At 39.1% G+C, this 27,754-nt stretch overlaps 1 protein-coding gene across 3 annotated transcripts in view; it reads left to right on the top strand.

The window, feature by feature from the left end:
* Nucleotides 1-27,754, top strand: part of Aff1 (ALF transcription elongation factor 1) — a 181,764-nt gene that overhangs the window by 132,307 nt on the left and 21,703 nt on the right. For all 3 annotated transcript variants that reach the window (XM_047566158.1, XM_047566157.1, XM_047566159.1), the window contains 7 exons: nt 1,286-1,372; nt 2,393-2,429; nt 5,822-5,873; nt 16,426-16,480; nt 16,601-16,638; nt 18,665-18,821; nt 23,939-24,874. In XM_047566158.1, the coding sequence (XP_047422114.1) occupies nt 1,286-1,372; nt 2,393-2,429; nt 5,822-5,873; nt 16,426-16,480; nt 16,601-16,638; nt 18,665-18,821; nt 23,939-24,874 (1,362 nt within the window). The remainder of the gene's footprint in view (nt 1-1,285; nt 1,373-2,392; nt 2,430-5,821; nt 5,874-16,425; nt 16,481-16,600; nt 16,639-18,664; nt 18,822-23,938; nt 24,875-27,754) is intronic.

Below are 27,754 nucleotides of genomic sequence, written 5' to 3'. Positions count from 1 at the left end.
CAAAGATCAGATGGCATACTAGTGCAAATAGAGAAGTTAGCCAGCATTTGAAAAGAATGAAGTGTTAACTTGCTGGTGGAGAGTTGTCTGTTGATTGTTAAGCTAGTTTGCCTGGCAGTCGCAACATGTGTTGCAAGAGAGGCCTATAAATTGTACTCTCTGGCCTTCAACTTCCTGTGGTGTCTTGATCCAATTGTTTGGACCTCAGTTTTCTCATCTGTAAAATGTTGGAGTTAATGATCTCCAGTGCCATTTTAGCCCTTTGAAAAAGTGTGTGTACGTGCACATGCTCACCAATGTATATTTGTGATTAAACATGTCTTTTATCTGATATGTTTTTCCATGAGTTTTTTAGCAAAGCAAAATCAAGTTCACAATCATGCCTAGGAGAATTCATGTCAATATAAACATATTAGTTTGTAAGTTTTAGAAAACTTGCCTTTAGCTAAGAAATTAATGAATAAAAATTATACTTCTATTAATGAAAATGAAGGTAATTTTTAAAGGCCTTTTCCTCCAAAAAAGTTCTTATCTGCTAATAGTGTGTGTCAGGGAAGGGTCAAATCTACTAAAACTCTCCTAAGTGGATCAAGTGGCCTGAATTACTTGTTTGCTTAAGTCAAAAAGGGAAGTTCTTCCTTTGAACTTCAGTAATTCCAGGACAGGCAGTAAAGAAGTTGAGGGAGAAAGAAAGCACAGAGTGGAGATGCTTGCCAGCACAGCCTGTTGTTCTTGTCTCATGGTTACATAAACTCTGCCAGCACCTGTTACAGTTTGTGTGTATTACAATATTCAGAGGATTGATTCCATTCATCTACATTCTTGTTTTTCCAAGCTGACTTTTTTTTTTCGGTTTTGTAAATTGGAGTTCTTCAGCTTTTCAACTTAACCAATTCAAATGTTACTTTCAAAATTTACTTCAAATTTACTTTCCAAAAAGTAAATGACTTTTCAAGATTATACTTTTCAGCAGGGTGTGGTGGTGCACATTTGCAATACCAGAGACTCAGGAGGCTGAGGCAGGAAGATCCCAAGTTTGAGGTCAGTCTCAGCACCTTAGTGAGGCCCTAAGCAACTTAGTGAGACCCCATTTCTAAATAGAAAAGGACCAGGGATGTAATTCAGTGGTAAAACACTCCTGGGTTCAATCCCCAGTACACCCCCACCCCCCCAAGTACTTTTTATTTACCATAAATCCACTGCGTATTAAGTTTAATTTAACCTAAGTAGAAATGAATGTTCTATTTGTAACTTACCTTTTCTTCCCTTTCCAAACCCTTTTCAGGAAATGACCCACTCATGGCCTCCTCCTTTGACAGCAATACATACGCCTAGTACAGCTGAGCCATCCAAATTTCCTTTCCCTACAAAGGTAATTCCTTAAAGTACACAGACATGGTGTCCATGCCAGTGAAAAGTGTGAGTTGTTGCTGCAAGCCAGGTTGCCGAAGTTTTATTTGTTGAAGTCTTTGGAGATTAGGTTAAAATCACAGTGCATCTGGCCCTGCAGCGCTTCCTTATGCTTCCAAACACTTTATTCTCCAACTTGTGTTAGGAGGAACATCCTATATTTGCATAGGACTTTATGGCTTATGTATATAGCTTATCTAGCACTTTGGACTTTTCAATACATTCTCTTCCTTTGGAGATGGGAAATTGAGTAGATGATCTGATTCCTAGTTCAGACTTAAAGACACAAATACATGCACATATCTTAACACGTCTCATACTTCCTAAATGAACTGCTGATCACATTTTTCCATTGTAGTATTTGTGAACAGTGTATTAAACACACTATTTTTCCTGGTTTGTACTTGTACTTGTGAATGACCTTCAGGATATAGATGTAGCACCTTCATATCTGTGTTCTGCCCAGCCTACTGTGCATGTATTTACAGCTATTTCTTCCTATGGCACTTTTTTCAAAAGAATTTATATCTCCACAAACGTAAATTTACCACAAGTTAGATATTTCCTATTTTATGATGATTCTTTTATGAAAAGATGATTCATTATTACTGCTTTTAAAGTAAAGCTTTAAACACTGTAAAAGTATCTTTGTTCAATGCCAAAAGAAAGATTAACTCTAGGAAAGGAAAGAAGCAATAGGAGCTATTTTACGTAAGACTTAATTAATCAGTATTAATTAATCAGTATTAATCAGTATTTGTAACCTATGCATAAAAAATAAGATTGGCTAAAGAGGGATGGATAGCTGTAAGGGTCACAGTGAAATATTAATTATAGAATATATGTGGTGGGTAGTATGGGTATTCTCTGCACTATTTCCATTTTTAGCTATTTTTTTAGTATTAAAATCTGTGTAGTTTTATTCTTAGATTTATAAGCATCCTTAATATTTTAATAAGTAGTGGTTTTGTTTTGTTTTTAGGATTCTCAGCATATCAGTTCTGCAACCCAAAACCAAAGTAAGTAAATATGTGGAATTATTTATTGCATTGGAGAACATGACATAATTTTACTCATTTAATATAAAGCCATTAGTAATATATACCCCAGCAGAAATGAGGTCTTCTTATATGGAAAAGAATAGGGAAGGAGAGCAAAAATTTAGCTGTGCTTTTGTTCTGATTTTTTTTTTTTCTTCAGTGCTGGGGATTGAACCCAGGGCTTTGTGCTTGCGAGGTAGGCACTCTACCATCTGAGCTATCTCCCCAGTCTAGCTGTGCTTTTGGTGGAATTTTAGATTGTTTCAAAGAGTTAAGATGTTATAGTATAATACTAAACAAATATAATTTGATATTACAGGATATATGATAATTAGTTTGAACATGATGCTCAAAACTCAGGAATTGTAGGCAGGAATAGGCCAGGATGTTCTTGTGCTGATATTTGTGCTTTTTTAATACAAGGGATTTTTGTAAGGGACGTAGCACACAACTTGTCTATCCCCTGCATATCTTTTGATCTTGCAATTTTTTTCTTGGTCCCTTTTTTATGGATTATAAGTACTTGAGAACTCAGAAGGAAAAAGAAGGAAGCTAACAGGTCCAGGTTTTCTCTTCAACAATAACCCCTCAGATCAGTAAGTTCTTGGTGTCCTGACCATACACTGGCATGTCTAGCCTTGAAAAGATGACCAGAATATTTGCAGCCATTTAGTTCACCAGAATATTATAAGGGGAGTGAGACACTTGTACTGGTGAAGACAACCTCCTGCAGGATTTGGTGGTTGCTAACGGGCTGGAGTGCTGGTCTTCAGAGGATGAAGGGGCCACTTGTAGGGTACAGGAGACCGGTGTGTCTGTTGAAGGAGGGTAGTTCATGGATGTCTGCATGGAGATTCTTCCTTCACATCTTCTTGTCCCTTTTCCCCCACTTATATTTTTTTCCTCGATGATTTTATTGGTTGAATTGCTAGGATATGAGGAGAAAAAAAGATTAGAAAAACAAGGAACGGAACAACCTTCTTCTGAACAGGGATGAACAAACTACAGCTTGTGAGTCAAATCTGCCCTGCAGTTATTTTTTGTAAACAAAGTTTTATTGGGCCATCGCCCTTGCCACTTACTTATTCTACAAGGCATAGCACCTAAGATACCCTATTATCTGACCTTTGTATAAGGGGTTTGTTGTTCTCTGCTGTAGAGATATTGAATAAAATCTCACAAAGAACTTGTACAATTTCTCCCAAATGTGGGGAAATAAGCCTGACACTTTTGCCTCAGTTTATTGTATAAGTAGCAAGATAAGATTAGCTAAACTTTGTGGCCGCTTGGGGAAATTAGGAAGTCTTTTTTTCCTCAGTATTTTGGCAGCCATTCTAGGGACAGATGGCCAGTGCAGTGGCATAGGTCTGAAGGTGGAGCGCAGTCTAGTTGTGCATAGGGTTGCTATGTGCCTCTTTACCTCTTGCTTCCCCTCCATTCTCTAAGACTGCCAGTCATGCACATTATATGCCCTTTTGGTTTGCTCTTGGCCTGTGTGCTCGCTGAATCCTGCTTTAGAAAGAAACTTAAAGCCATTGAATTGTTTGAAGACACTTGTAAGCACTTTCTTAATCATGGATGGATCATCTTTTCAGTTGGTGCAGTGGTTTGGGCTGATCCCTTGTTACTCTGCATGGCAGACACTGGAGGGTCTCCTGTAGGTGTTGACTCACTAGCTGCTTGTGCCAGATCTTTCTTGGTATTCTGGGGGTTTGTTTATCTTTTTGAGAATGTGACTTTTGTGGTCTGGAAAAGTGGGATCTTGTTTGTTGGATGAAGAGAGGGTGAGATGTGGATTAAAATAAAGAGTAAAATATACATATATTTCTTAAAGTAAGTCCACAGTGAATTCAGGTTTCTTCAACACTGATCTTATGATACTGGTACGTACAGGAGAGGAACAATGTAGGAAGTTTATGTGTGTGTCCCACTGTTTATGACCATGTTTGCAAACATGGCTGCCCAAGGCTGCCTAGAACCTGTGATGTGTGGAGGGCAATCAGGGTGACCATGTGGGAGTCCAGGTGAATGGCCTACAGAGTGACTTTTATCACTCGTAATTTGTATTCCTGATCCGAGCTGTCTAGACATCTGTCCCTTGAAAATACCGCATAAGAACTGCTGCCACCCGGAGGATAAAGTGATTAAGTGCAAATATGCGAGGGTCTCTGTGAGGCATTCTTGGGAGGAACCACTCACCCCTGACTAAAAGGCACCCATGCTTCTTTTCCACTTCAGTTCTGTCTCTGCTTCCTGTTACCTCATGTCTAGACACATACAGCTGCCTTCCAACTGGTTTGTTGCCTCCACATCGAACACTTTTGTCTCCCTTCTAGGCTTTACCAGGTAGCACCACAGAATTACTTGTTCTGAAGCGCCACTGTCATCCCTGTTTAGATAATTGATGGCATCTTGTTGCCCAAGAATTAAAGCTGCAACCCCCCCACCCCCATCCGAGCTTTCAGAGTGCTCTGAAATCTGACTCTTGCCTGTCTTTAGTGCTGTCCATCACAGAATTCCACACTCGGCCTTACTAATTACAAATCTGGTTCATTTTAACTTCTCCCACTTCTTTATATTTGTTCACTTCTGCTGAAGGCCTCCTATGGGAGAATGCTGTGAGAATCCCACCCTGTCCCTTGTACCCAATCCATTTTATTCTTTCTCTTAATTTTTCTTCTTTGGTCAATATCAATAGAGTGACTATTGACAGTGAATTTATGTAATGTTGACAGTGGATTTATGCAACTGATTAGTGTACTTATCTCACACTGCTTAGGGGTGTGGGCATTTGTGATCTTTTCATGTCCCACAGTCAACTGGAAGCTCACTGAGGATCGGATCAGATGCCTCATACATATTGGTCTCTACTGGGCAGTCTATAAATAGATGTCGAGTGAATGAGTTGGGGCACTGCAAAACCAATAATGGAGGGACAGGTGGGATGGGAGCATCTTAATCAGGCAGGGACTGAGGCTGTAAAAGGAAGGGTAATCAATCACTGATAGACATGAGAATCAAGCCAGATCAGGGGTGAGCAGCCCTGCCATAACCTTCTATCAGCTGTCATCAAGAACAGAAAAGTCTCCCACACTGAGCACAGTTCCTGGCAACATGGGAAGGCATGCGTGCACTGCTTGTCATAGTGTTTTTTTTCTATTAAGTTGTCTCCCCTCTCCCCCAGCAAGCCTTCTCTCTCAAAGCAGCATAAATGATATAATGGTGAAATCGTACAAAGTGCCATAGATAGTATTCTGGTGGATGGAATTTGTACTGTTTAGGCAAAAGGGAGGAAGGGGCAAAAGGGGAATTTACAGCTAATCTCGTAACTGTGTGTCAGTGCTGCTCTGATGATATCTCCCTCCCCACAGAACAATATGATGCACCTTCAAAAACTCACCCTAATTCTCAGCAAGGAACATCGTAAGTAAAATGCTTTCATTTATTAAAAGTTTTTAATATGACATTGTGCTTTCTCATGTCAATCCATTGCTTAGATCCCCCTACCCCCTGCCCCGCTTTCAAGTAATGACATTCATAAAATACCGATGCCTTGTAAAGGGAGGAAATGACCCACCTTTATATTTGTATTAAGTTCTCCTACTGCAGGTTTATATGCTGTAGGAAAGTATGCTAAGGGTTTTTTTTTGAGAAGGGTTTTTGAGCTGTTATGTACATATTAACTTGGGGGTCAGGGGAAGCCTTTGACTTTTAAAATTTTAGTCTTAAATAGCTTTAGGTTTTAGAAATAAATTTGGGGGGATGTGCACAATTCGATATTTTCTGCCACCTCCCTGGCCTACTTTTACTAATAAGGAGCTAGCTTTATTGCCCAGCTGTTCTTTATTAAGGCCAAGCAAGTCCATATATAATTTGGGATTTTGAAATATTTAGATTTCATATTATAGATCTTTAATTCCTCATTTTGACGTAATTTATTTCTTGAAGGTATTGAATTCGACTTCTTGCTTTCCTACTAGTATAAGTAAGTGGTAATTAGTGACTGAATGAGGTGGCCTCTGTCTCCTTCAGAATCTGCTCAGTCACTAACACGCTTAGTCGCTAGTCCCAGAGGACTGCAGGTGCACCAGGGCTTCAGACTCCAGCTTTCTTCTATTTTTAGGCACAGTATTTGTTCCATGTATTTTGAAAAGTGGGGATTGCTGTGGATGAGTTTAGAATTGTATAGTTGAGTTGAAGAGGTTATTTACCTTCTGGTTATGGCTGAATGTGGGGTTGGGTTAAGTCATTGTTCCCCCCAATGCCACATCCTTACTGTAACTTATTTTAATTTCACCATAGCAAATGAGTACAAAAATAATAGATTTTTTAAAAATAAAGTTATTATAGTTTGAAGGATGAATTTTTTTTTGTGTGGCATTTGTAAATGCAGAGATTTTGTTTTTAATATTCTTTTCTAGGAAAAAAAATGTTATCTTGAGACATTTATCCCCTTTCTGTGTTTTGCTTTACCTTTTCTCTTTGGAAATTTTACTGGCTCCTGAATTCTGAGAGTCTAGAATCACTGCCTTAGATTACATTTATTTAAGGAAGGAGAAGGCTTACTGAGCCAAACCTGTTAGGTGGTAGGGCACAGAATCTACTGATCCAAGGACCACAGCTGTGAGAATTCAAAGTGCTCCAAGCTTTCACACCCAATGCTGTTTTGTAGAGGTTGATCATCAAGGCCTGCAAACCACAAAAGGTCCTGGCCATTATCAGAAGTGGGTGTTGAAACCTGGGCATCCCACTTGGCTGCCAGAATAGAGGGGGAGCAGAGTGGGCAGAACAGCTGCCAAGGGAAGGAAGTGGCTGTGTCCCTGGGCATGGGTGCAGGAGGAATGGCTGCTGGGTCTAAGCAGCCCAGACTCAGCAGGCAGTCACCCCTGCCATTCCATCATTGCAGGTTTGTTAGGGACCATTCCTGGGTAAGATGTGACTTCACTACTAGATGAAATGGCTAGTTCTAGTAACAGTGCATTAAACCTCCGAAATCAAACATGCCTGATTTTCAAACATGAAAATCAAACAATGTATGCAATTATCTAGGCAAGAATATGTGATGATTCTTTTTTTTGTATGTATGATGATTCTAATAGGTTTAGGGAAGGAGTAAAAGTAGGACCTAATGGAGGTGAGGAAAAGGTTATATAAATGGGAAATTATTATTGAAGCTTGGCAAATAACGAAGGTTGATAATGAGGACTTAGTGATTGCGTGGGGTATGACATTGGTGGCATTGATGAGTGCCCACGTGAAAGGTACATTGGGTATAACAAACACTTTTTTATGAACTAACTTTTAATGGAGATTGGATGAAAGTGGTGTCCTGGTTAATTTGTAAAGTGCTGTCATTGTTTCAGATGTACTGTAGCAAATCTCTTAGTGCTTGCAGGTTAATTTGATCTAGTGTCAGCATTCAGGTCCTTTGACATGCAGTTAAGCTATTTGAGTGGCAGATGGAGTGCCCAGGAGATAGTCTAATGCACTCTGAATGTCAGAAAACATTGTTAATTACAGGGTCATTTATACTTCAGTTAAAAAAAAAAATCAATCTAGGTCTTAACACTTTTTCTTTCAGAGTTATTAATACTTAGGAATCCTTAGAAAAGTCACATTAATATATGCAAAAGAAAGAAAGGGGCCACTTAGTAAAGAATAAATTGTGAACAGTTGGTATTAACTCTTGTATCTGTCTAGAAGTGGTAGGGGTAGTGAAGTGGTGGAAGGATGTAGGTGTGAAAGAAATATTTACTGTATCCATTGCTTTTAATCTCTGCATTTGAAATTCTTGTTATTTCTCAAATAATGAATCCCTTCTGTGAAGCTCTATAGGTAACTGATTAGAATATTAGTGCAGTTTTCTCCCAAGTTAAGGAAGGGTATGTTTGTTTAAGGGCCATTGGCTTTGGAATCCTCTTCCTTTCCAAGATAGAGCTCTGGGGAGTTCTCAGAGTAAGAAGAAAGTGTTTCCTTTTTCTGTAGTTATTGTGTCCTTTATATAATTGTGGGCAGTTCCTTTCTGTGTACCTGGATTCACTACCCAGGTGTTAGTGCATGGTAGGCCTCTCAGAAGAGACAATATGTTAGTACTTCAGAAACCATAAAGCACTTTATATGTATTATTGTAACTGATTTTCTCCTGTCTCCTCACCAGACTCCCAAATTGCTTAATCCTTGGAAACAGACACCCTCCTTTACTTATTTGCTTTTGCCTTTGAAATCAACACCTACATAGAATGAGACAAATTAGTTATTTGGGCAATTCGAAATATATTTTGGAAAGTTTTTAAAATTTTTTTTTCAGTTGTCTGAACCTTTATTTTATTTTATTTTATTTATTTGTATGTGATTTTATTTATTTATTTTATTTTATTTATTTGTATGTGATGCTGAGAATCGAACCCAGTGCCTCACATGCTAGGCAAGTGCTCTACCACTGAGCTACAACCCCAGTCAAGAAAGTTACTTTTGAACTGAGAGAAGTACCTGGGGGGTGAAGGCTGGGATTGGGATTGTCCCTGGAGTTGGGTGAGATAGAATGGTCAGTGCAAAGTTAATAAATGCCATGGTGAGTCAGAAATGTTTTTAAATGAACATGAGTTTTAAACTTTTCTCAAACATTATTGGTTTTTAAATATCTAGGTAAAGGACTAAGTAAGGAAGGCCCATTCTGTCAGCTTACTGGTTTATGAAATCATCACATCAGTACATAAATATCAGCTGAAATGCACTTCAGAATTAAGTTTGAAGATATGGTTTACTTGTGCCAGTTAATTTAAATCATATTTAGCACACGGAAATTAAATTTTTTGTCTGTTTTTTACATATTAGTTTATTTTAGTTAAAAGGAGTTCTATCTACATCCTTTATTTCATTGGCAATGTTATGAAAGTGCTGTTTTCTGATAAATATTATGAGAAAGAAATGGTAGAAATTACTTCATGGGTGAATGTTCTGTCACCGAGATATAGCCCCATCCCTTATTTGTAATTCTTTAGCTCTCTGAAGACAGACATTTGTGCTTGTCATTTATACATTTGTAGAACCTTAATAATTCTCAGTACTCCATACTACATTGCTAAAAAGAATATACTTCATTTTCAAGTGATTGAGAAACCAGGTCCGGTGTGCATAATTATTTTGGTATAATTCTTATAGAAGGAGGTCTTTTATTTATTTTCAAGAGGAAAAGTAGAGGTGTAAATTAAGGAGAATAAAAACAACAGCATATATAAAATCATAGCATATATTCATGTATGTATGTTAGCCAGGATAAGGAGGAACATGAATTTATAAAATTTGGTATTGAAGAATTTCCACTCTTAAGCCCAAGCAAATGAATAGAACTGTTCTGTGCAATGTTCAAAAATCTATTTTGTTCAGAATTACAGTCACAAGGATACATTAAAGCAATATTTAGGAAATACTGGAATTCTAAAATGTAGAATTGCCTCATTTCATCATCTGCATTGACAAGATATCATGACTTTAGGTCATAGTAGAAGTATAGTTTCTTGGAATAATCAGTTTAACTCTTAGATTAGTACTATTCTAGTGAATAATATTGCGGGACAATATTTGACTAAACATTGTAGATAACAGATTTATGCTGGAAACTTATGTTGAAGCAATATTCTCATGAGACTAAGAAAGGAGGCAGATTTTTAAAAAGTGTTTTTTTTTTGTTGTTGTTGTTGTTTTGTTTTGTTGATACCGAGGATTGAACCCGGGGTGCTTAACCACTGAGCAATATTTCTTAACCTTGTTCAATTTTCAGTTTGAGACAGGGTCTTGCTAGGTTGCTTAGGACCTTGTCAAGTTGCTGAGGCTGGCTTCAAACTTGCAATCCCCCTGCCTCAGTCTCTCCAGTTGCTGTGATCACAGGTGTTTGCCACTGTGCCTGGCCAAAGTAATTTTTTTAAAGGCAAGTAGAGTGATTTTATCTGGAATATTATGATGGATCTATACTTCCTGGAATGGTGGAGGCGTTGCTTGAAATACTTCGGAGGTTTCCTTTAGGATATTATATGCTACTGTTTTTGATCTTATACCAAAAGGTCAAATACAATAGAGAAAAATAAATTTATTATGTGCTTATTATACAGTAGGTAAATGTTAAGTAAATGATTTTCAGTTCAAAAAAGAAAAATTATTTTCATCATTCTTTAACATACTTTTGACCCAAGTTGTATAAATTAATATTATTCTTTGACTTTATTTCCTGGTGATTCAGGTATTTCCAGTAGTTGGTTCCATTCAACCGCAGAGTGTCTTGAACTCAGGTCATGCATTTGGTGCTGCTTTAGGGACTTAGGAAAGCAGTGATGAATAAGACAAAGTCCTGGACTTCCATATTTTTTAACTGAATGCAGGTCGCCTATCATATGGAACAAGGTGGTAATGGCAGAGTGGTAGGGAGGGGTACTACTTCAGGGAGTGGGATCAGGAGAGGTCTCTCAAGGGGAGGTGACATTTGATCTAGAGCCTGAATGATGAGAGGAAGGCAGAGGCTAATTATGTGGAGGTGACTACTTGTCACCACTATAGGAACTGGGTAGGTTAAGCTCCATCTCTAAAGGCATTTGAAAACCTCAGGGAATAATTCTTTTGCAGCAGCTTCTTTGAAGGAATTCATTTGCATATGCAAATCTATTTCAGGGGACTTCTTAAGGGTCCACATACGCCTCTACCATAAATGACTCCAGACTAATTTAAACATGGACTGAGCATCAAATAAAATGCTGTAATTCTGCGCAAATCTGTTAGCCTTTTTGTACATTTCATCCTCTGTGGGATGCTGGGCTATCACACAAACAAGATGTGGTCTGCTTTCACAGGAATATTCATACTCTGTTTCTCTCTTCATTTCTTCTCCATCTCCCTCCCTTCCTCCTTCCCCTCCACCCCTGGTCATGCAGGAGCACACACATACTACAAAGCCCTCCAAGACACTTCTTTTCCTACCCTGCCCCCGTATACAAGTTTGCTTTCCATTTGGCCATGTTGACCCCTTGCTCTTTTCTTGGCCCTGTCCACCTTCCCCACAATATTTGCCTTGTGCGCGCGTGCTCTCCCCCCACCCCAGGTCTTGGATGAATCTTCTCAGTGGAGTCTTCCTGAACTGCCCTCATGTGAACCAGCAACCCACAGCCATCCTTTGTCTTTTATCCTTTCCCTTCCATACATTTATTACCCATTGAGAAAGTCCGTATTTGAGTTTCCCTTCCTCCCTCTGGGTTATGCTTGCCACCAAGCAGGGCTCAGTCACACCCGCAGGGTCTAGAGTAGCGCCTGGCATAGATAAGTACTCAGAACAGACACGGGAGGAAAGGTATCACACACAGACAAGATTGAACACGCGTGAATCACATGTAAGAGACATGATTTTAAATAGTAATGTTTATAGATTTTATTTCTAATTGAAAGTGTGTCACTAGTGAATATAGGGTGTCATACTTACTGGTTTAATCTTATTGACTAACTTCAGATTTTCCTTGATTCATACTCTTGTGATTTTTCCTGTTTCCTTATTTGATCTCAGATAATCATCACTTCATCCACGGAGTTTAAATAATCTTTTAAATCCTCTGAGACGGTTTCTACCTAACCAATCAGAAATTACATATTAAGTAATTTCTTCTCCATCCTGTTTTCCCATAATCTCCCTGGGACATTCTCTTCTTGAATGTGAATTTTGCCTCCCGCCCACCGTTCCCGTTGGTGGAGTCCTGTTACATGTTGTTAGAGCTGCCCGAGAGCTGCTTTTTCACTTTTTCATTTATTGTGTGTGGAGCCCTCTTTGTAATTTGTAACTTCCCATCATCTCTTGCAAGCCATTTGCAGTCCTTATTTTTGCCATACCTCCAAAAACCTGATTGAATTTAAAATATGGGGAATTAGATATGTTGTAGAGCCCCGCTCCTTCTTATACTCTGTTCTATCATCTATTTCTCCCCAGATCAATTTCAAGTTTAGGAGATGATATAACTTTATACATTCTCACACGCTCAGTGCTGGTGTCTGAAAAGCATTACTTTTTGTACCATTTTAAACATACTTAATACCATGGTTATAACTTATTAGTTACAAATAAGTACCGGGAGCTTGCCTTCACTTGCTGTTTCTCAAAACGATCATGAGAAATGTTAAGCCAGGAAACAAGTTTACTTAAGTAGTTTTGGGTTCTGAATGGAGATGTTACAGAATATTGGCAGTGAAAGTTCTGGGCAAGCCTAGTACTAAGAAATGGAAAAGAAAGAAAGGCTTGCCTCCATGTCTCACAGTAATGATGGGACTGACTCATAGAAGCGTGCCTGTCAGAACCTGTACGTGGTTCCTTCAGCTTGGCTGGAGCAGCTGCCTGGAGAATGCATTTACTCGAAGAGTTTGGAGGACTGCGTGCAACCTGTAAGAGAAAAGTTTACCTTGCCAGTAATGTAAAATTTGGTGAAGCCTATGTGGTAGTTCAAAGAGTTGCTTTACCTGAGCAGTTTGGTTTCTTTTGAACAGTGCCAAAGTAAGCCGTATCATGCCATATGCTTTGAAGTAACGGCTTTGCTTTGGAATTTGGAAATGAAATTAGTTATTTTACCAGTTGAAATACATAAGGTTTAATTTATTTTCAAAAGGAAAATAGCATGGTTATTTTAGTCCCAATAGATTTTTTTTAAATCAATAAAAGAAAACAATGTTGGGTTGTGGAATTCAACTCCATCAGGTTTCCTAACCTTTGTGTCATATATTGGCCAGAGCAAGGGGATCTCATGTCAGATGGAGTGGACTCCACATCCCAGCTCCAGCCTCTGCCAGCCTGGTGATCTTGGGCAGGTTAAGGGACCACTTCCCTTATCTTTAGTCTGTGAGGGGATAGTCGCAGCTCCACACAGTTGCACGTAGAGTGTGTGCCTGTGAGGGTCCGATGCCCCTGTGGGCATGGCTGTGTGGTACTGTCACTTATTCACCAGAGGGACTGCTGCTCACTCAGCTAGCTCTTGAGGGCACCTGCCAAGTTCCAAACATAGAGAATGTGAAGTTGAAAAGTGAGAAAAATTTATGGAGAAGGAGGAGACATTCCCTTGGGCCTTCTTTCTTATGACGTAGGTTTCTCATGACACTGGGGCCAAGAGATTTCAATTTTCACTTACTGGCACAAAGGTGCTCACCCACGAGCGCTGTGATCATCTCCTCATCGTCAGGTTCAAGGACTAGTCTTCACAGGTGGGACATGCTCAGCCTCAAGGATAGCTGCTTGTGGGACAAGCAGGGTACTTTGGTACTCATTCCTTTAAAGTTGTTCCTTTTGTCTAAAATTCTTCACAGGATCATTTTCCTTTGTTAGCAAGACTTAATTATGATTTGATTATGATTTTTAAGAATTTTTTAAAAATTTAGGTTTTATACATGTTTATTATCAAAAGCTTGAGTAAATATCTTCTCTCGCTCCTGTCCTACCCACCAGTAGCATGTTGGTTTATGTTGAGCCACCTACCTTGATATCCAGAAGATTTTGGTGGTTATTGTTGGCTGGATCAGCAGACATTGACCATCTACCTCTGTCTGCTGATTCTCATGAAAGATGTATTATTTCTCCTCCTCCTCCTCTTCCTTTATCATCATCATCATCATCATTATTATGTAGTACTGGGGATTGAGTCCAGGGCCTCATGTATGCTGAGCAAACATTCTAAGTAAACTAAACTTTACTAAATCAAAGTAATCAAACTTTGATTAAGTGAAATACTTGGTGTATAAACCCCACCTACTTCTTAAATAAATGATGGGTTTCATTGGACCCTACTGGTATATTTTTTTTTTTTTTTTGAGTGTTCTTTGTAGATTATACCTTTCCCAATTTTCCTTCAGAGGCCACTGTCCCTACTCTTTAGGTCCTGAATAACTTCTGTACCTGCAGTTATATTTTATCATTGTCTACATTAAATCTGGGGCAGCATTTTCATGGTACTTGTTATTTCCAAAGAGCAAAGTGGAGCTAGAAGGCAGTACTTTCTCTTAAGAACTAAGTCAAGGCAAAGAAGTTAAGGGATTTGTAATCCTCTACTTGCAACGGAAGTGTGGTGGAATTACATGATCCTTGATGTTACAGGAAATTGAGACAAATCGGTTTTATGCAAAACAAATCTAGTGACTAAGAAACAAAGAAGTCCATTTATATAGTTTTGTTGATGGTTAATGTCAGATTTTTTTTTTCCTGGTTGTACTATACCTTACATTTTTCTAAAGACATATATTTCATCTTTAATTTTTGTGTCCCCCAGCCAAGCTACTACTTAGTGACAAACCTGTTGAGTAACTCTTGCACATATTATGATTGCTAACTGCCAAGTCCTGTGACTGAAGGCTGTTTTTTTCTAGCCTTGCTAAAATATGAATTTAGCTTCTATTTGATAAATATTGAGTGAGAGCTACATTTACAAGTAGCTAGCAGTTTTCACTTATTTAGAAACTTATCACAGGGTGTTTTCAGTATATTTGTTGGTGAAAGTTGTTCCTTGGCAGAATTACCACATTGCATGTAGGCGGTCATTTATGAAGGAGCCAAGTTTTATCACTTAGTTTCATTAGCAAATAGAGTGATTTTTTTTTTTTTTTTTTGTAAACCAAGTTTCCCAAAATAACCATGCCTGCTTCCTTCAGTGGCAGTGGTTTCGTAGTAAAAATTGTTGGTTGGATCATTGAAGAGGTATTTTTAGACATACCACATGATTTTCAACTTGTAATTTACTTTTTGGAACGTAAGTAATACTTAAGCAGATTTTCTTTTTCTTTTTTTCTGTTTACTTGTAACATTTCCTTAAATAGTTGTGCTCATAAAATTGGGGGGAAGTGAGAGAGGAAGTGATTACTGATTTGTTCCTTGATATTTGGTCTCCATGGAAGACGTTTAAGGATGGGGAGAGGGTGTTAAAATTTGAGAAACCATGTTCAGGTTGGAAAATGTCTGATTTTAATATTAAGGCTTGTTATAAACCAGAATGCCTGGAAATGAGTATTAATAAAAGCTTGAGAAAACAAACTGACTTTTTTCCCCCAGATGATAGCAATAAGGTTAAAACATATTCTCTGAATAATAATATTAGTAATATTCCTGGTCTTCCTATTGATTAGTGTTCAAGCAGACAAGAGAGAATAAATTTTTACATGTGAAAAATAGCTCAATATTAATAATGTTCCCCAGACAAAAGTGTAAGAGAAGTGAAATAGTTGACTTGATAGTTTCATATATCTTACTATGTATTTACTTCTTACTTATCTCTTTATTTTTTGTGGTTCTGTGGATTGATCCCAGGGGCATTTTACTCCTATGCTACATCCTCAGCCCTTTCTATTTTGAGACAGGGTCTCACTACTTTGCCAAGGCTGACCTCAAACTTGTGGTCCTCCTGCCTCACTCTCCCAGTTGCTGGTATTACAGGTGTGCACCACCACACCCAACTCTATTTAATTCTTATATAACACCTTTTGTAGGTCTGCTCGTTTAAAGTGCTTTATAAATATCATTTAGCATTAACTCATGTAATGACTAATCATTTATTCCACGTTCAGTTAGAGACTGTAGGAAAAAAATAATTTGAGGGTATCATGTATATTTCTTCTTTTTCTTCTTCCTTTTCTTTTTCATCTTATTTGTATCGTTTATGTGGACCCTGTCCTCACTGATTAGGAGTTGGGTCTTGGGTCTGCCAACAAATCCCTGTCTGTGGTCGTCTGTTTTAGTGTTCAGGAAGAACATGTGAAAGATTGGGTTTTGAGGTGGTAAGAGGTTTGGACTAACCGGTGTCTGTGTCATATTGTAAAACGTACACTTCAGGAAAGCAAAGCATTTTATGAATAAAGAAACTTACTCTTATCTTGCCCCTCTTTGGTATTATTTGCCATGCTTTCCTTTTATATGCTAAAAAAATGGTCCTCAGACATCATCTCAAATTCTCTGCTCTGTCCCTGCTTCTTCTAGCATGCTTGAAGATGACCTTCAGCTCAGTGACAGTGAGGACAGTGATGGTGAACAAGTAAGTTATGTACACTCCATGATGCCAAGACTCCTTTTAATTCTATCTACATATCCGAACTGTGTCCTAACCTGTTTTTGTTCTTTCCTGGTCCTTCTTCCCCTTATTGTGAATGCCTAGACCCCAGAGAAGCCTCCTTCCTCATCTGCACCTCCAAGGTACCGTCTGCGGGTTTCTCCCCATCTGACAAAGTTTGTATATTTTTCCAAGTTGAAAAAATAAAGCTCTGCCTTAATACTTTCATACAAGGGGAAGGAGATGGAGGATCACAGTTACAGGAAAGTGCCAGTTTAATATTTTGGAAGGTTGAACCTGCCACAGGGAGGTTATTAGACCTACATAAGTGAAAGATTTCTGCACGCCACCTGTATTATCAGTTTGGACATTAAACTTTTTTTTTTTTTTTTGAATTTAAAAATTTAAAAATGTTTATCATCAGTATTGTATAACTATTGTTTACAAAATTAGACTGAAGAGTCCAAGGTTTTTATGAAGGTGACAGCTTTACTTTGTTTTCAGAATTTGTAAAGCTGAATTATTTTTTAGAACTTGTTTTCTACTCTGCCTGTTTTCTTAATTTTGTAAATTCTGAAATTGTTTCAGCTGCTTTATAAAAATGACCTGCAGTACAGTTTCATGTGATGAAAAATGGCACTGTTTTCATTTTGTAAAAAAAGCCAACCCTGTATTTTAGAAAATGTGATGCATTAATTTTTGGAAATGAGAGCTATTTGAACTTATTTTACAATATTTCCTCCATGATTTAATATGACAAATATATGTGTCTTTCAAGGACAAAGAGTTAAATTATTTTATTCTGTGGAAATGTGCACACGCATTGAGACAAGGTTAGCAATAAAAAACTTAGCTATCATAGAGGTGATGTGTAGTTAGTATGGAGGAAGCCTGTGTAATTATATAGTTTTATAGATTCGAAAGGTTTGCTTGTTTGTATCCAATTTTGTGGGAATTTCTAGTGGGTCATGTTGACTCGTAAAACATGAAAAAGTAACCTAACCTAAAAGTGGAGAAAAAGGGGAAAGAAAAAACTCAGGGTGGGGATAAGTTAGAGGCAGGAGCGCACTGTTTAAAGGTGTGTCCTCCTCTGATGCCACTGGCTTGAGCTGAGCAGCCACTACTGTGTAAAGGGCCATAAAGTTAACACAGCTTTTTATACGAGATTAAGTGGAGTGACTGTGTGTGTTTTAAAATTATCTGCACTAATGATTTTACCTATTATTTAATAATTTTCACTTTATACTATATGTTATTTAAAAATTTATTTTCAAATTTTTAGATAGATTTGGAAACTTTCCGAATTATAATTAAGGAATACCGTATTATGTCTGCTTAGAAATTCTACCCGAATCTAGCAGTGTGCCCAGTGCTTTCTCATTGACTTCGGTCACTGCTTTGTTGTCAAACTTGGGAGTAGTTTTCTCAAGCCGCTTATAAAAAATGGCTCATTTTATAATTCTATCCAGGAAGCACAAGTAAATCATTTTCAAACTCACCCTCCAAAGGAACACTGTTTTTATATTCAGTGGTCTTGGGTTACCATATAGGTGGTGCTAATACAGAGGATACAGGGAGACTTTAACTTATTCTTTTTTTTTTTTTGGTACTGGGGATCGAACTCAGGGCCTTGGGCTTGCAAGGCAAGCACTCTACCAGCTGAGCTATCTCCCCAGCCCTTAACTTATTCTTTAATTTCTTTTGGTTTTCTACATCAAGGGCCAGCAAACTCAAAGCCAGTTAGTAAATAGTTTAGCCTTTGTGGACCCTGTAAGTCTCTGTTGTAACTACTCTGAACTTCGCTTTTATGGCCTGAAAGCAGACACAGTCCTTAAGAGAATGGATGTGGGTGTGTTCTAGTAAAACTTAGAAAACAGGCAGCCAGCCCAGGCCATGGTTTACCAAGTCCTGATATCAAACACCCAGTATCTTAGATTTTGTACAGCTTGACATGTTCTTAAGAAGCAAAACTTCACAGGCTTCTCTTTTATGCAGTTATCTGGTGAACTGATTTAAGGGCTTTTCAAACCACCATGGGCCCCTCTCTCTACTGAGTGATTAGATAATACTGAGGCCCTTTCCAATAGCAGAAAAATGGGCAGTGGGTAAAGAAGGGAGAAATCTGACTTGCATGGTGCCTTCTAATTTTATCCCTTGGTTGCTTTGCAGTGCTCCACAGTCGCTTCCAGAACCAGTGGCATCAGCACATTCCAGTAGTGCAGAGTCCGAGAGCACCAGTGACTCAGACAGCTCCTCAGACTCGGAGAGTGAGAGCAGTTCAAGTGACAGCGAGGAGAATGAGCCCCTAGAAACCCCGGCTCCAGAGGTACTGTGCCCCGTTGAGAAAGCCATCCAAGATGGCAGCATTCTGTCTTTTAGAGCTGGAGTCAGTGCCACACTGACCCAGGATGGAACAGTTCTGCCCCAGGGGCATTGCTCTCCTGCTCCTCTGCCATGTAGAACCATCTGTTTCTGTTTACGTACTTCTTACCAAATACTTGGCAATGGAGATTTGGGAGAGATGTTTTCTCTCGCCTGGTTAAAATGATAGGTTCTCCTCTGTCATTGCTAGCGTTGTTTTGAAGATCACCTCATTAAGAATGTTTGCACACCATTTTCTTTTCCCTCCTTTTGAAAAAGAAACTTGTTTTCAGTAGGTTGCTGTTTTAATATTAATGAGAATTCTTTTTGAAATTTCAGGAATGTATGAATTAAGGAAAGCAAAAGGAGACTGCCTGATTTAGCAAAGGGCAGGAACGTGAACTAGAAATAAGTCATCAGTTCTATTTTTGAATCACTTAAAGCTGAGCATTAAATTGATGGCAAAGTGATTTTGCCAGGGCTCTGATTCTTGTTTCCCTTCCGCTCCATATAAAACAGATAACTGTATGTAATTGTCACCTACTCTCAGGAAATACTGTAAAGATGAACAAACTTATGAGACTGAAAATCTCAAGCACTAAATTTATCTAGAGTATTTATGCTATGCACTGGATGGCTGAGTATAAGAAATTGTTAGTAGCAGTTAACAAGGTTGCCAAAAACGTTCAAAACTTGGGTAGGAGTTTAAAAATTATGCTTAAGAAAGGTAGTAATGAAAAGGGAAAAACATACTTACTTTTGGTGAATAAGACCAGCCCACATAAGAGAAAATGGTCTGCATATATAAGATGAAATGAGACCAGGAAATGAGACTTTCTGATTAGGAAAGTATTAAAATTTTTTATATTCATCTCTACTATTTAGAAGGGAGGCAGTTCCATCAGCATTAACCAAATACAACTGGAGATCATATAGTGAGACATAAGGGGTTTGTCTGAGGTTAAGGGAGGCTGAGAAAATAACAACATGTCATTTTTTGTTAGATGTGAATCTATGTCTGGCACAGAATAAATGCTCAGTGTTTTGTTTTTCTTTTTTTTTTTTTTTTCTTTTTGAGTGCATGACAGTGGATCAGCATTAATTGCACTTGAAATACCTTTCAGATTTCAGAAACTACTGTGTGTGTTTCTAGGGCTCTTTGTTTTTCTTGTATGATATTAATTACTATTGAAATAACTTTCTATGCTTCAGAGAAAAGGATGCCGAATATGCTATGCAGACAGGTTGTGTGATGTTCATTGTTAATGTTTATAAGATCTTTGCTGTATGTTTTACCTTCTTCCGTAAGAAAACTGCATGCTTGTTAGATTATTGATATAAAGAAGATAATTTGATTAAATAAAATCAAAATGGTACAGCTTTGGTTGAATAATTTAAACTTAAAAGATTTAATCTGATGTTTGTAGTAATGAGATGTCTGTCTCAGTGCTCAAGAAATTATAGAAATAGATTGAAATTTCTTAGTGCTCCATTTCTTAAGTGTTATATCTTGCTTCATTTTTTAGACTCACTTTGCTAAAGACTCTTGTACATATGTATTGATGTGTAGATCCTGGCTTGTGGAGTGTTTTTGTGTTATGTGCTAAGGCCTATCTTCCCAGGAACATTTTCTAGGTTTACCTTTAATTTTCACTAAGGTATTTAATGCTTTTCTTCCCTTTGGTAAACAAGTCCCTGCATTATTATAAATCTCCTGTTTTGTTGAGGATAACAAGAATTCCATCAGCAATAGATACTAGTTTTATTTTCTCACCCACTTCTATTTTTAATACTAAGAAACTTGGTATTTATGGCTCTGTTTTCATTCATTTCATATGATGAAATAGTCCCAGTGATTTAGGAGATCTGGAGCATTATATGCATGCCACTGGGACACTGCTGAACTTGGGAACCAGCCACTGTGGATTCCATTTCAGTATCTGCTTTATACAGGGAATCCAAATGCAAATCTCAACTTTTCAAAATATGTGGGACACACTACCTTTCTGCTACTGAAGAAAAGTTCAGAAAATATGATTACATCTGGGTTATTTAGGAATCTACTTCATTTCTTCCTTTGTTCATGGTCCAATGTCTTGATAGTAAAGTACTTTGTGTTGATTGCCTCCTGCACTGCTTTGTCATGAATTGACTTAACTCTCCCCACCTCCATCAGCCCTACAAGGTTAGCAGCTTTTGTTTTGCCTGCAAAGAAGTAGTGGCACTGAAATTCAGACCTTTGATCACTTAACTCTAAACTGATTTTTTTCCCCCTTAGTGTACCTATTTTTCTTTCTTCCTTGCTATACATGCATTTATCTTAACTCTCTTGTGTCATTTGAGAGTAACATGAATTCCATGACATCCATAGTTTTAACTTTCTCTTCCTTTTAAAATGTATTCTATTTTAATGTTATTTTTCCTTTTAAATGTTGTGCTTATATTTTCCACACCTATGAACTTATTATTTAAAAGGTAAGTACATATTGTACATAACTCAAAACTTCTTATTCAGAACTGTAATCCATTCTGAAACCAATTAATTGCCAATGTAAGCGCTTAGGAAAAGTAAAAGGACACATAGCCAAACATTTATTAAAATACCTAAAATTTAGTCATATACTTTTTTTCTACTTCCAATTGACAGTATTTGTGTTGTACCAACACTGAGGGTACAGAGGGGAGATAAGGAAGGGCAGACCGAGAAATAAAAGCCAATCTTGCCCCTACTTGGTACTTACCTACTTAAAAATTATTTTACAACCTATTTGTTAATCAATTCTTTACATAAACTTTTCCCCCATGTCAATAACCAAATAATATCTATCCTTCAAGGGATCTTATGTCCATTTCACAACTTTATATTGGGTATACATGGAACAGATTGCCCCATTCTTTTCCCCTTTCTGGGCATACTCAGTTTTGCCCTGAAAATGGGCCATTGGCCTCCCTTCTGGACATTCAGACTGCAGTGGAAGTAAATGTGTTATTTCTGTAACCAGGACATTCCTTTAGGGACTACCAAGTGTATCTAAATACCGCCCTATTTGGGGTTGAGGGAGCAGATGTGCCTTACATCAGGAATGACTTTCCCTTTGGGTTCAAACATAAATACCCTTCTAAGGAGCATGTCAGTGATTGGCTGCAGTTGTCAGTATAGCTGGTGGTGAGATGCACCCATACCTCTCCTGAGGAATGATGGGAAGGCTTCAATACCTGATGCTATTGGCAAGTGCTATATCTTATTGCCTTTTCTGGTCAGTTAACCACTAGGTGTATTGTACCCTCAGATCTTTGCAAGAAATCATATTGACAAGTTGGTATTGTGCTGATCTTTTCTCTACCCTTAAAAATCATCTTGCCCTGTTAAATATTGGATACAAATTTAGATTTACATGTGGCAAAATGCTGTGCATGTTGCAGTGGTTTTCTTCTTCCCTTTCTCCCTGCCCTGAAATTCAAAGGAGAGGATGGGTATAGAGTTGCTGGAAGTGTAGCAAACTGTCAAGGAGATATGTGATCATAAGCCTCAGTGTGGGGGGAGCAGACAGAGAGGAATTTGATCCTAACTAGTTTCTTAAAATTCCTTTTAGTTCTATTACAAACACACTAAACCCAAACTAATGACCATTTCCCTGACCAAAAGCCATTGCTTTATATTCATAATTTTTGCATTGTTAGGTTTACATGTTTTTGCAGAGTTGAATTATTTAGTATATTTTACTTGGAAAATTGTCAGTAGTCTTTCCCTTAAAAATCCAAAATCCTCCAAATTGGGGCTAGGAGTGTAGTTCAGAGGTAGAGCACTTGCTTAGTATGCAGGAGGCCCTGGGCTTGATCCCCAACAAATTCCTCCACCTAGTGGAGTGGTCTTCTTATCATAATCCAATAAGTTAAATCCCAAGTGGACTGTCTTTCCACTTCCTGGTGCTTTGTGTTCATGATTTAGTCATTTATACAAACCATGTTTTTCTTAAGAAAAACATGTAGCAAACCTTGATATATGGCCCTTTAACATTGCTCACTCTATTGGACAGTGATATTTTTCTATGATATAAAATTCATATGCATAAGAATAATCAAATATTTCATGTATATCCCTGTATTTAAGGCACACAGAATTGGAAGGTGAAAATGCAAGAGTCTCTTGTCCTGTTAAGATTTTATAGCCTAGTTAGAAAGATGGTGGTAAACATCAGTAGTTAATTTAGCAACAGTGGTTCAATTAATAGTTAAAGTTACTTAGGAACTTCTGCTGATTTGCCGTATCAGTTGTACAGGAAATCAGTATAATATCATTGCTCCGAGAGCCTCCCTTTGTGTCTCAGACTGGTGCTGTTTTAGTCCAGGTTGCCTCAAACAAGAAACTAAATGTCTAACTTTTAAGGAAGCTAAGTCAGAGGTTTGGCTAATGTAACTTCACTGGATTATTTTTATTAAAGAATAAAATTTAAAAATCAGTATGTATCTGTGATACATTGATAGCTTTTTCACATGTACATGTTTTTAAATAAGAAAAATCAAATGGTAAAGAAAAGTTATTTTCGTTGAAAAGTATGTCAAAACAAAATGTTTATTTATTAAAAAGAAAAGAAAAAAGAATGGAAAGTATGCCAAAGACGGGACAAAGTATAACTCCTGTGGGTATTTACTAACACTGAGTGCATGCATTAGCTGCCTTCTGAAAATTCTTTATAAAAGGAGTCTTTTTATTCTTCATTCTCTTTATTATTCTCTCATAGAGTAACCTCCAAGCCAAGACATGTCAGTGCTCTTCAAATTATACCATAATTCCCATTGGGACAAAAGATTTATGTTACAAAGATTTCTCATCAGTTGTCAATAACCTGTTAGTCAATATCTACTGTAACAAAATCCCCACATCACAAACATGTTAAAGATTGTTGTAAGATTTGTTAGAGAGTCCAACTTAAAGTTTGAGGAAGATAAATAGAATCTAAATTCTTTGGCTTGGAATGATTGCTTCTTGTGGGACAGTCCTGTTTAATTAGATGACAAACACAGAAGAAGAGTTTGTCATTGTTGATCAGTTAACACTTTTCTTTATTTCCTTATTTTCAGCCTGAACCTCCAACAACAAACAAATGGCAGTTGGACAACTGGCTGACCAAAGTCAGCCAGCCTGTGGTGCCTGCCGAGGGCTCAGGGAGCACAGAGTCCCCTCGCCGGCGCCAGGAAAGTAAGGGTGGCAGCGATAGCACCACGGGTCAGGAACATTCTGAGTCCAAAGATCCTCCCCCCAAGAGCTCCAGCAAAGCTCCCCGGGTCCCCTCTGACGGCTCCCACCCTGGAAAGAGAAGCTGTCAGAAGTCCCCTGCACAACAGGAACCCCCACCTAGGCAAACTATTGGAACCAAACAACCCAAAAAGCCTGTCAAGTCCTCTGCCCAGGCGGATTCTCGGGCCAGCTTGCAGGTGGAAAGTGAACCAGGACTTCTTCCCTATGGCTCAAAAGACCTGACCTCCAAAGATAAGCCCAAGGTGAAGACGAAAGGCAGGCCGCGCATTGGAGGCAGCAGAGAGCCCAAGCCCACAGCGCCCGTCCCCAGTGAGAAGAAGAAGCACAAGAGCTCCCCCGCAGCCCCCTCCAAGGCGCCCTCAGGCCCAGAACCCACAAAGGACAGTGTGGGAGACAGGAGCCCTGAGCACTTTGCTCTTGTCCCCCTGACTCAGAGCCAGGGCCCGCCCCATAGTGGCGGTGGCGGTGGCAGGACTAGTGGCTGCCGGCAAGCAGTGGTGGTCCAGGAGGACAGCCGCAAAGACAGACTCCCGTTGCCTTTGAGAGACACCAAGTTGCTCTCACCGCTCAGGGACACTCCCACCCCACAGAGCTTGGTGGTGAAGATAACCCTAGACCTTCTCACTCGGATTCCCCAGCCACCAGGGAGGGGGAGCCGTCCAAAGAAACCAGAAGATAAACAGCTGCCTACAGGGAAGAAGCAGGACTCTGAGAAGAGAAACTCAGACAACTCCAGCAAGTTGGCCAAAAAGAGAAAGGTGAGTACTGGAGACAGGCCTCCTATGACTCTCTGGGATGGCCCTGGTGCAGGGTTGGGGGCTGCTGGGGAATCTTTGATTGGCTCTGTTTTTACCCAGCTCTGAGTTTTCTGAGAAGAGGCTGGAAATCTTTACTCTGATGAGGTGCACTTTGCCCCTTCTGAGTTCCTCTTTCCCTGCACTTTGATGCTTCTGGGTCCACAAATAGTCACAGCTGTCAGGTTTCATCATCACTAATTGAAGAGAATGGATTCTTTTAGCATAATGTAGAATTAAGGATACATTTGTATGCATTCAGATAACACTGGGGTTTACCCCTGAATTACTGAAGTAACTGCTTTATTTAAGTTTTATTCTTATAGTATGAACTTTTTATTACCAACATTACATCCATAATTTATCTCCTGACACCTCACTAGAGCTGTTAAACATATGATAAGGAGAGCTTATTGAATAACATGCTGCTGGGTACATTGCAAAGTACTGAACATCTTTCTTGATGATTTTTGGAAGTTTCATGTAAGGAATGGACATAGTAAACAAAGGGGGACAACCTCTGCATTATTTAAGACCCTCTTACTTGGACACACCACTGTTTGGGCAGTCTACTTTTCTTTACTTTGAATCACTGAGCTCTGGGCCTATTATTTGCTTCTTCAAGGTGATGAAAGATGAGCACTTCCCCAGTGGTGTTCCCCAAGCTAGCCTGCTCAGGATCCCAAGACAAAAGGCACAAGAAGGGCCAGTTCTTTCTTGCTGAGAAGGAATAACATTTTTAACACTCTTATAAGCACATGAAAAATGTCTTACTCAGCTGTGGAACTTGAGCTAAGAATAACAGAGGGGAAAAAAAATCATGAAGCCTGCTGTCATGTCTGAGATCCGACTGATTAATCCACTAGCTAAAAATAAAACACAACTTTAACAAACAGTAAAGGGCAACTGTTATCTCCAGAACCTTCTTGCATGGGACGTGAGAGTGTGCACTGCCACCACATCAGTGGCAGGTCAAGTGAACTGGGATCAGGTGCTCACTGGTGGTGCTGTTTCATTTAGAACAGCATATTTTCATGCCAGAAAGCTTCTAAAATGTTAAAAATGGAGTATATATGCATGTGTGTACATGTGCAAAGTACAAAACTTTCAAAAGGAAATTGTCATGGACCTGCTGAGGAGAAAGTTGTCTTCATCTAATGTCCTTGAGAAAGACTCATGCACTCATTGGCCTCCTCCTCCAGGGAAGTCTTCTGTTGCCCTTACCCCTGGCTGCCAGGCTTCTGTATGGTCTCCAGTGCTAACCAGTTGCGTTTGCTGGAGTGGGGAGAAGCTTTCACCTCACCAGGTGGAAATGTTAGACATTGGAGGTTCCCTCAGAGTTCTTAGCCTTCTCCATCCCCCAGTGCAAATCTAGAAACATTGCTTGTCACTCCAGAAAGAGAAACCTCAAGCTTTCCCTGTTGGCTGTCAGAACTGTGCCCTCAGGTTTTGGCTGAGCTCCTCCAGGGCAGCTCATTTATCTTTCTATTTAGAGCATGGAGAAATAATGATCCCTCATTTTAATCGAGTGCATGATTTCTTTAAAGCTCTGGCAAGCAGCTGAGAGATCTGGCCTAGAACAGTCCATCTGTCTTAGTTATTGACAGGGTGGAGGTCTGACCCACTGGTTCCCAACCCTGGCTGTATTACAGTCACCTGAGAAGACCTTGGCAGTGATGGCAGGGTGCTCATCCCCATTGATATTTTTGAAATTCCTTAAGTAATCCTAACGCCTAGCAGGGCTGGGAACCACTGGAGCAGAGCTTGACTCCAGGGCCCCGGATCACGCAAAACTACCTCTGTGGGCTCAGAAATCCACCAGGTGTGCTGCATTCAGACAGCTCAGATCTGGGCAGCCAGGAACTTGCCTGAGGTATGTCTTAGTTAGCAACTTACTTAGACGTTGTCAGATGAATGAGTATAGTCCACTGCATGCTTAGTTCCTAAGCATTTCCTAAGCGTGTGTCCTTTGTTGTTTTGTTTTACTTCCTGCTGGTTTGGGTTACAGGTGGGAGGTATTGGGCATATTATATTCATATCCCATCCTTCCTTGTGTGGGACAGGCTATCCCCTTCTCCTCTCCCACCCTGTTTGTTCAGTGCTTCCTGACTCTAGCCCTGACGAGCACGGTGGTTCCAGGAGGCAGCTTGGCATGTAGTACAGCCAGGATCCTGTGGCAGAGGAAAGGCTGTTTACTTTTTTAAAGCTTGGGTACTTCCCCCTAAATTTGGATTGTGGAGACTTTTTTTTTCCCATTTTAAGTGTGAACACTAGAAAAAGCTCTCTGAAGATGTAGTCAGAGCCACTGAAGAATATGCCTGATTCTTCACATAAGTAGAATTTAGTGCTTTTATTTGAAGGCCCACTAGAGCCTGTTTCTCTCCTGAGCAAAATTTAGCAAATATCTTCTGAGGGTTCCCAGGTTCTTAACAACTATTTGAGACTTAAGCACATGTGAAGAAGGCCATAAAGAGTTGATGGTAGGGGCTGGGGGTACTTCTGTGGCAGAGCACTTGCCTTGCATTTGTAAGGCTCTGAGTTTGACCCCCAGCACTACAAAAATGCCACCCCCCCAAAAAAAATTAATGATGGTTAACAGCTGTGGTGAAGCCATCAAATATGGCACCTATGGAAAGATACCCACTTTTCTCACCGCCGTAAAGGAGAGGGGAAGGAATCCTTTTGGAGGAACTGTGAAGAAATTCTGAGGGAGAATAGGCATGAACTCATACAGTGTTCCTTGCATAAATTACTGAATTTTACCAATCTGATTGCACTTTAGAATTTAAAATATCGCCTTAGGTTTTCTTTTATTTAATTCTTAAGCCAAGTTTATGTTTTCCA

Source organism: Sciurus carolinensis, chromosome 10, assembly GCF_902686445.1.
Source record: "Sciurus carolinensis chromosome 10, mSciCar1.2, whole genome shotgun sequence".
Classification (NCBI taxonomy): Eukaryota; Metazoa; Chordata; class Mammalia; order Rodentia; family Sciuridae; genus Sciurus; species Sciurus carolinensis.
The sequence above is the reverse complement of the archived record's forward strand: the minus strand, read 5'-3'. Positions and strand labels throughout refer to the sequence as shown.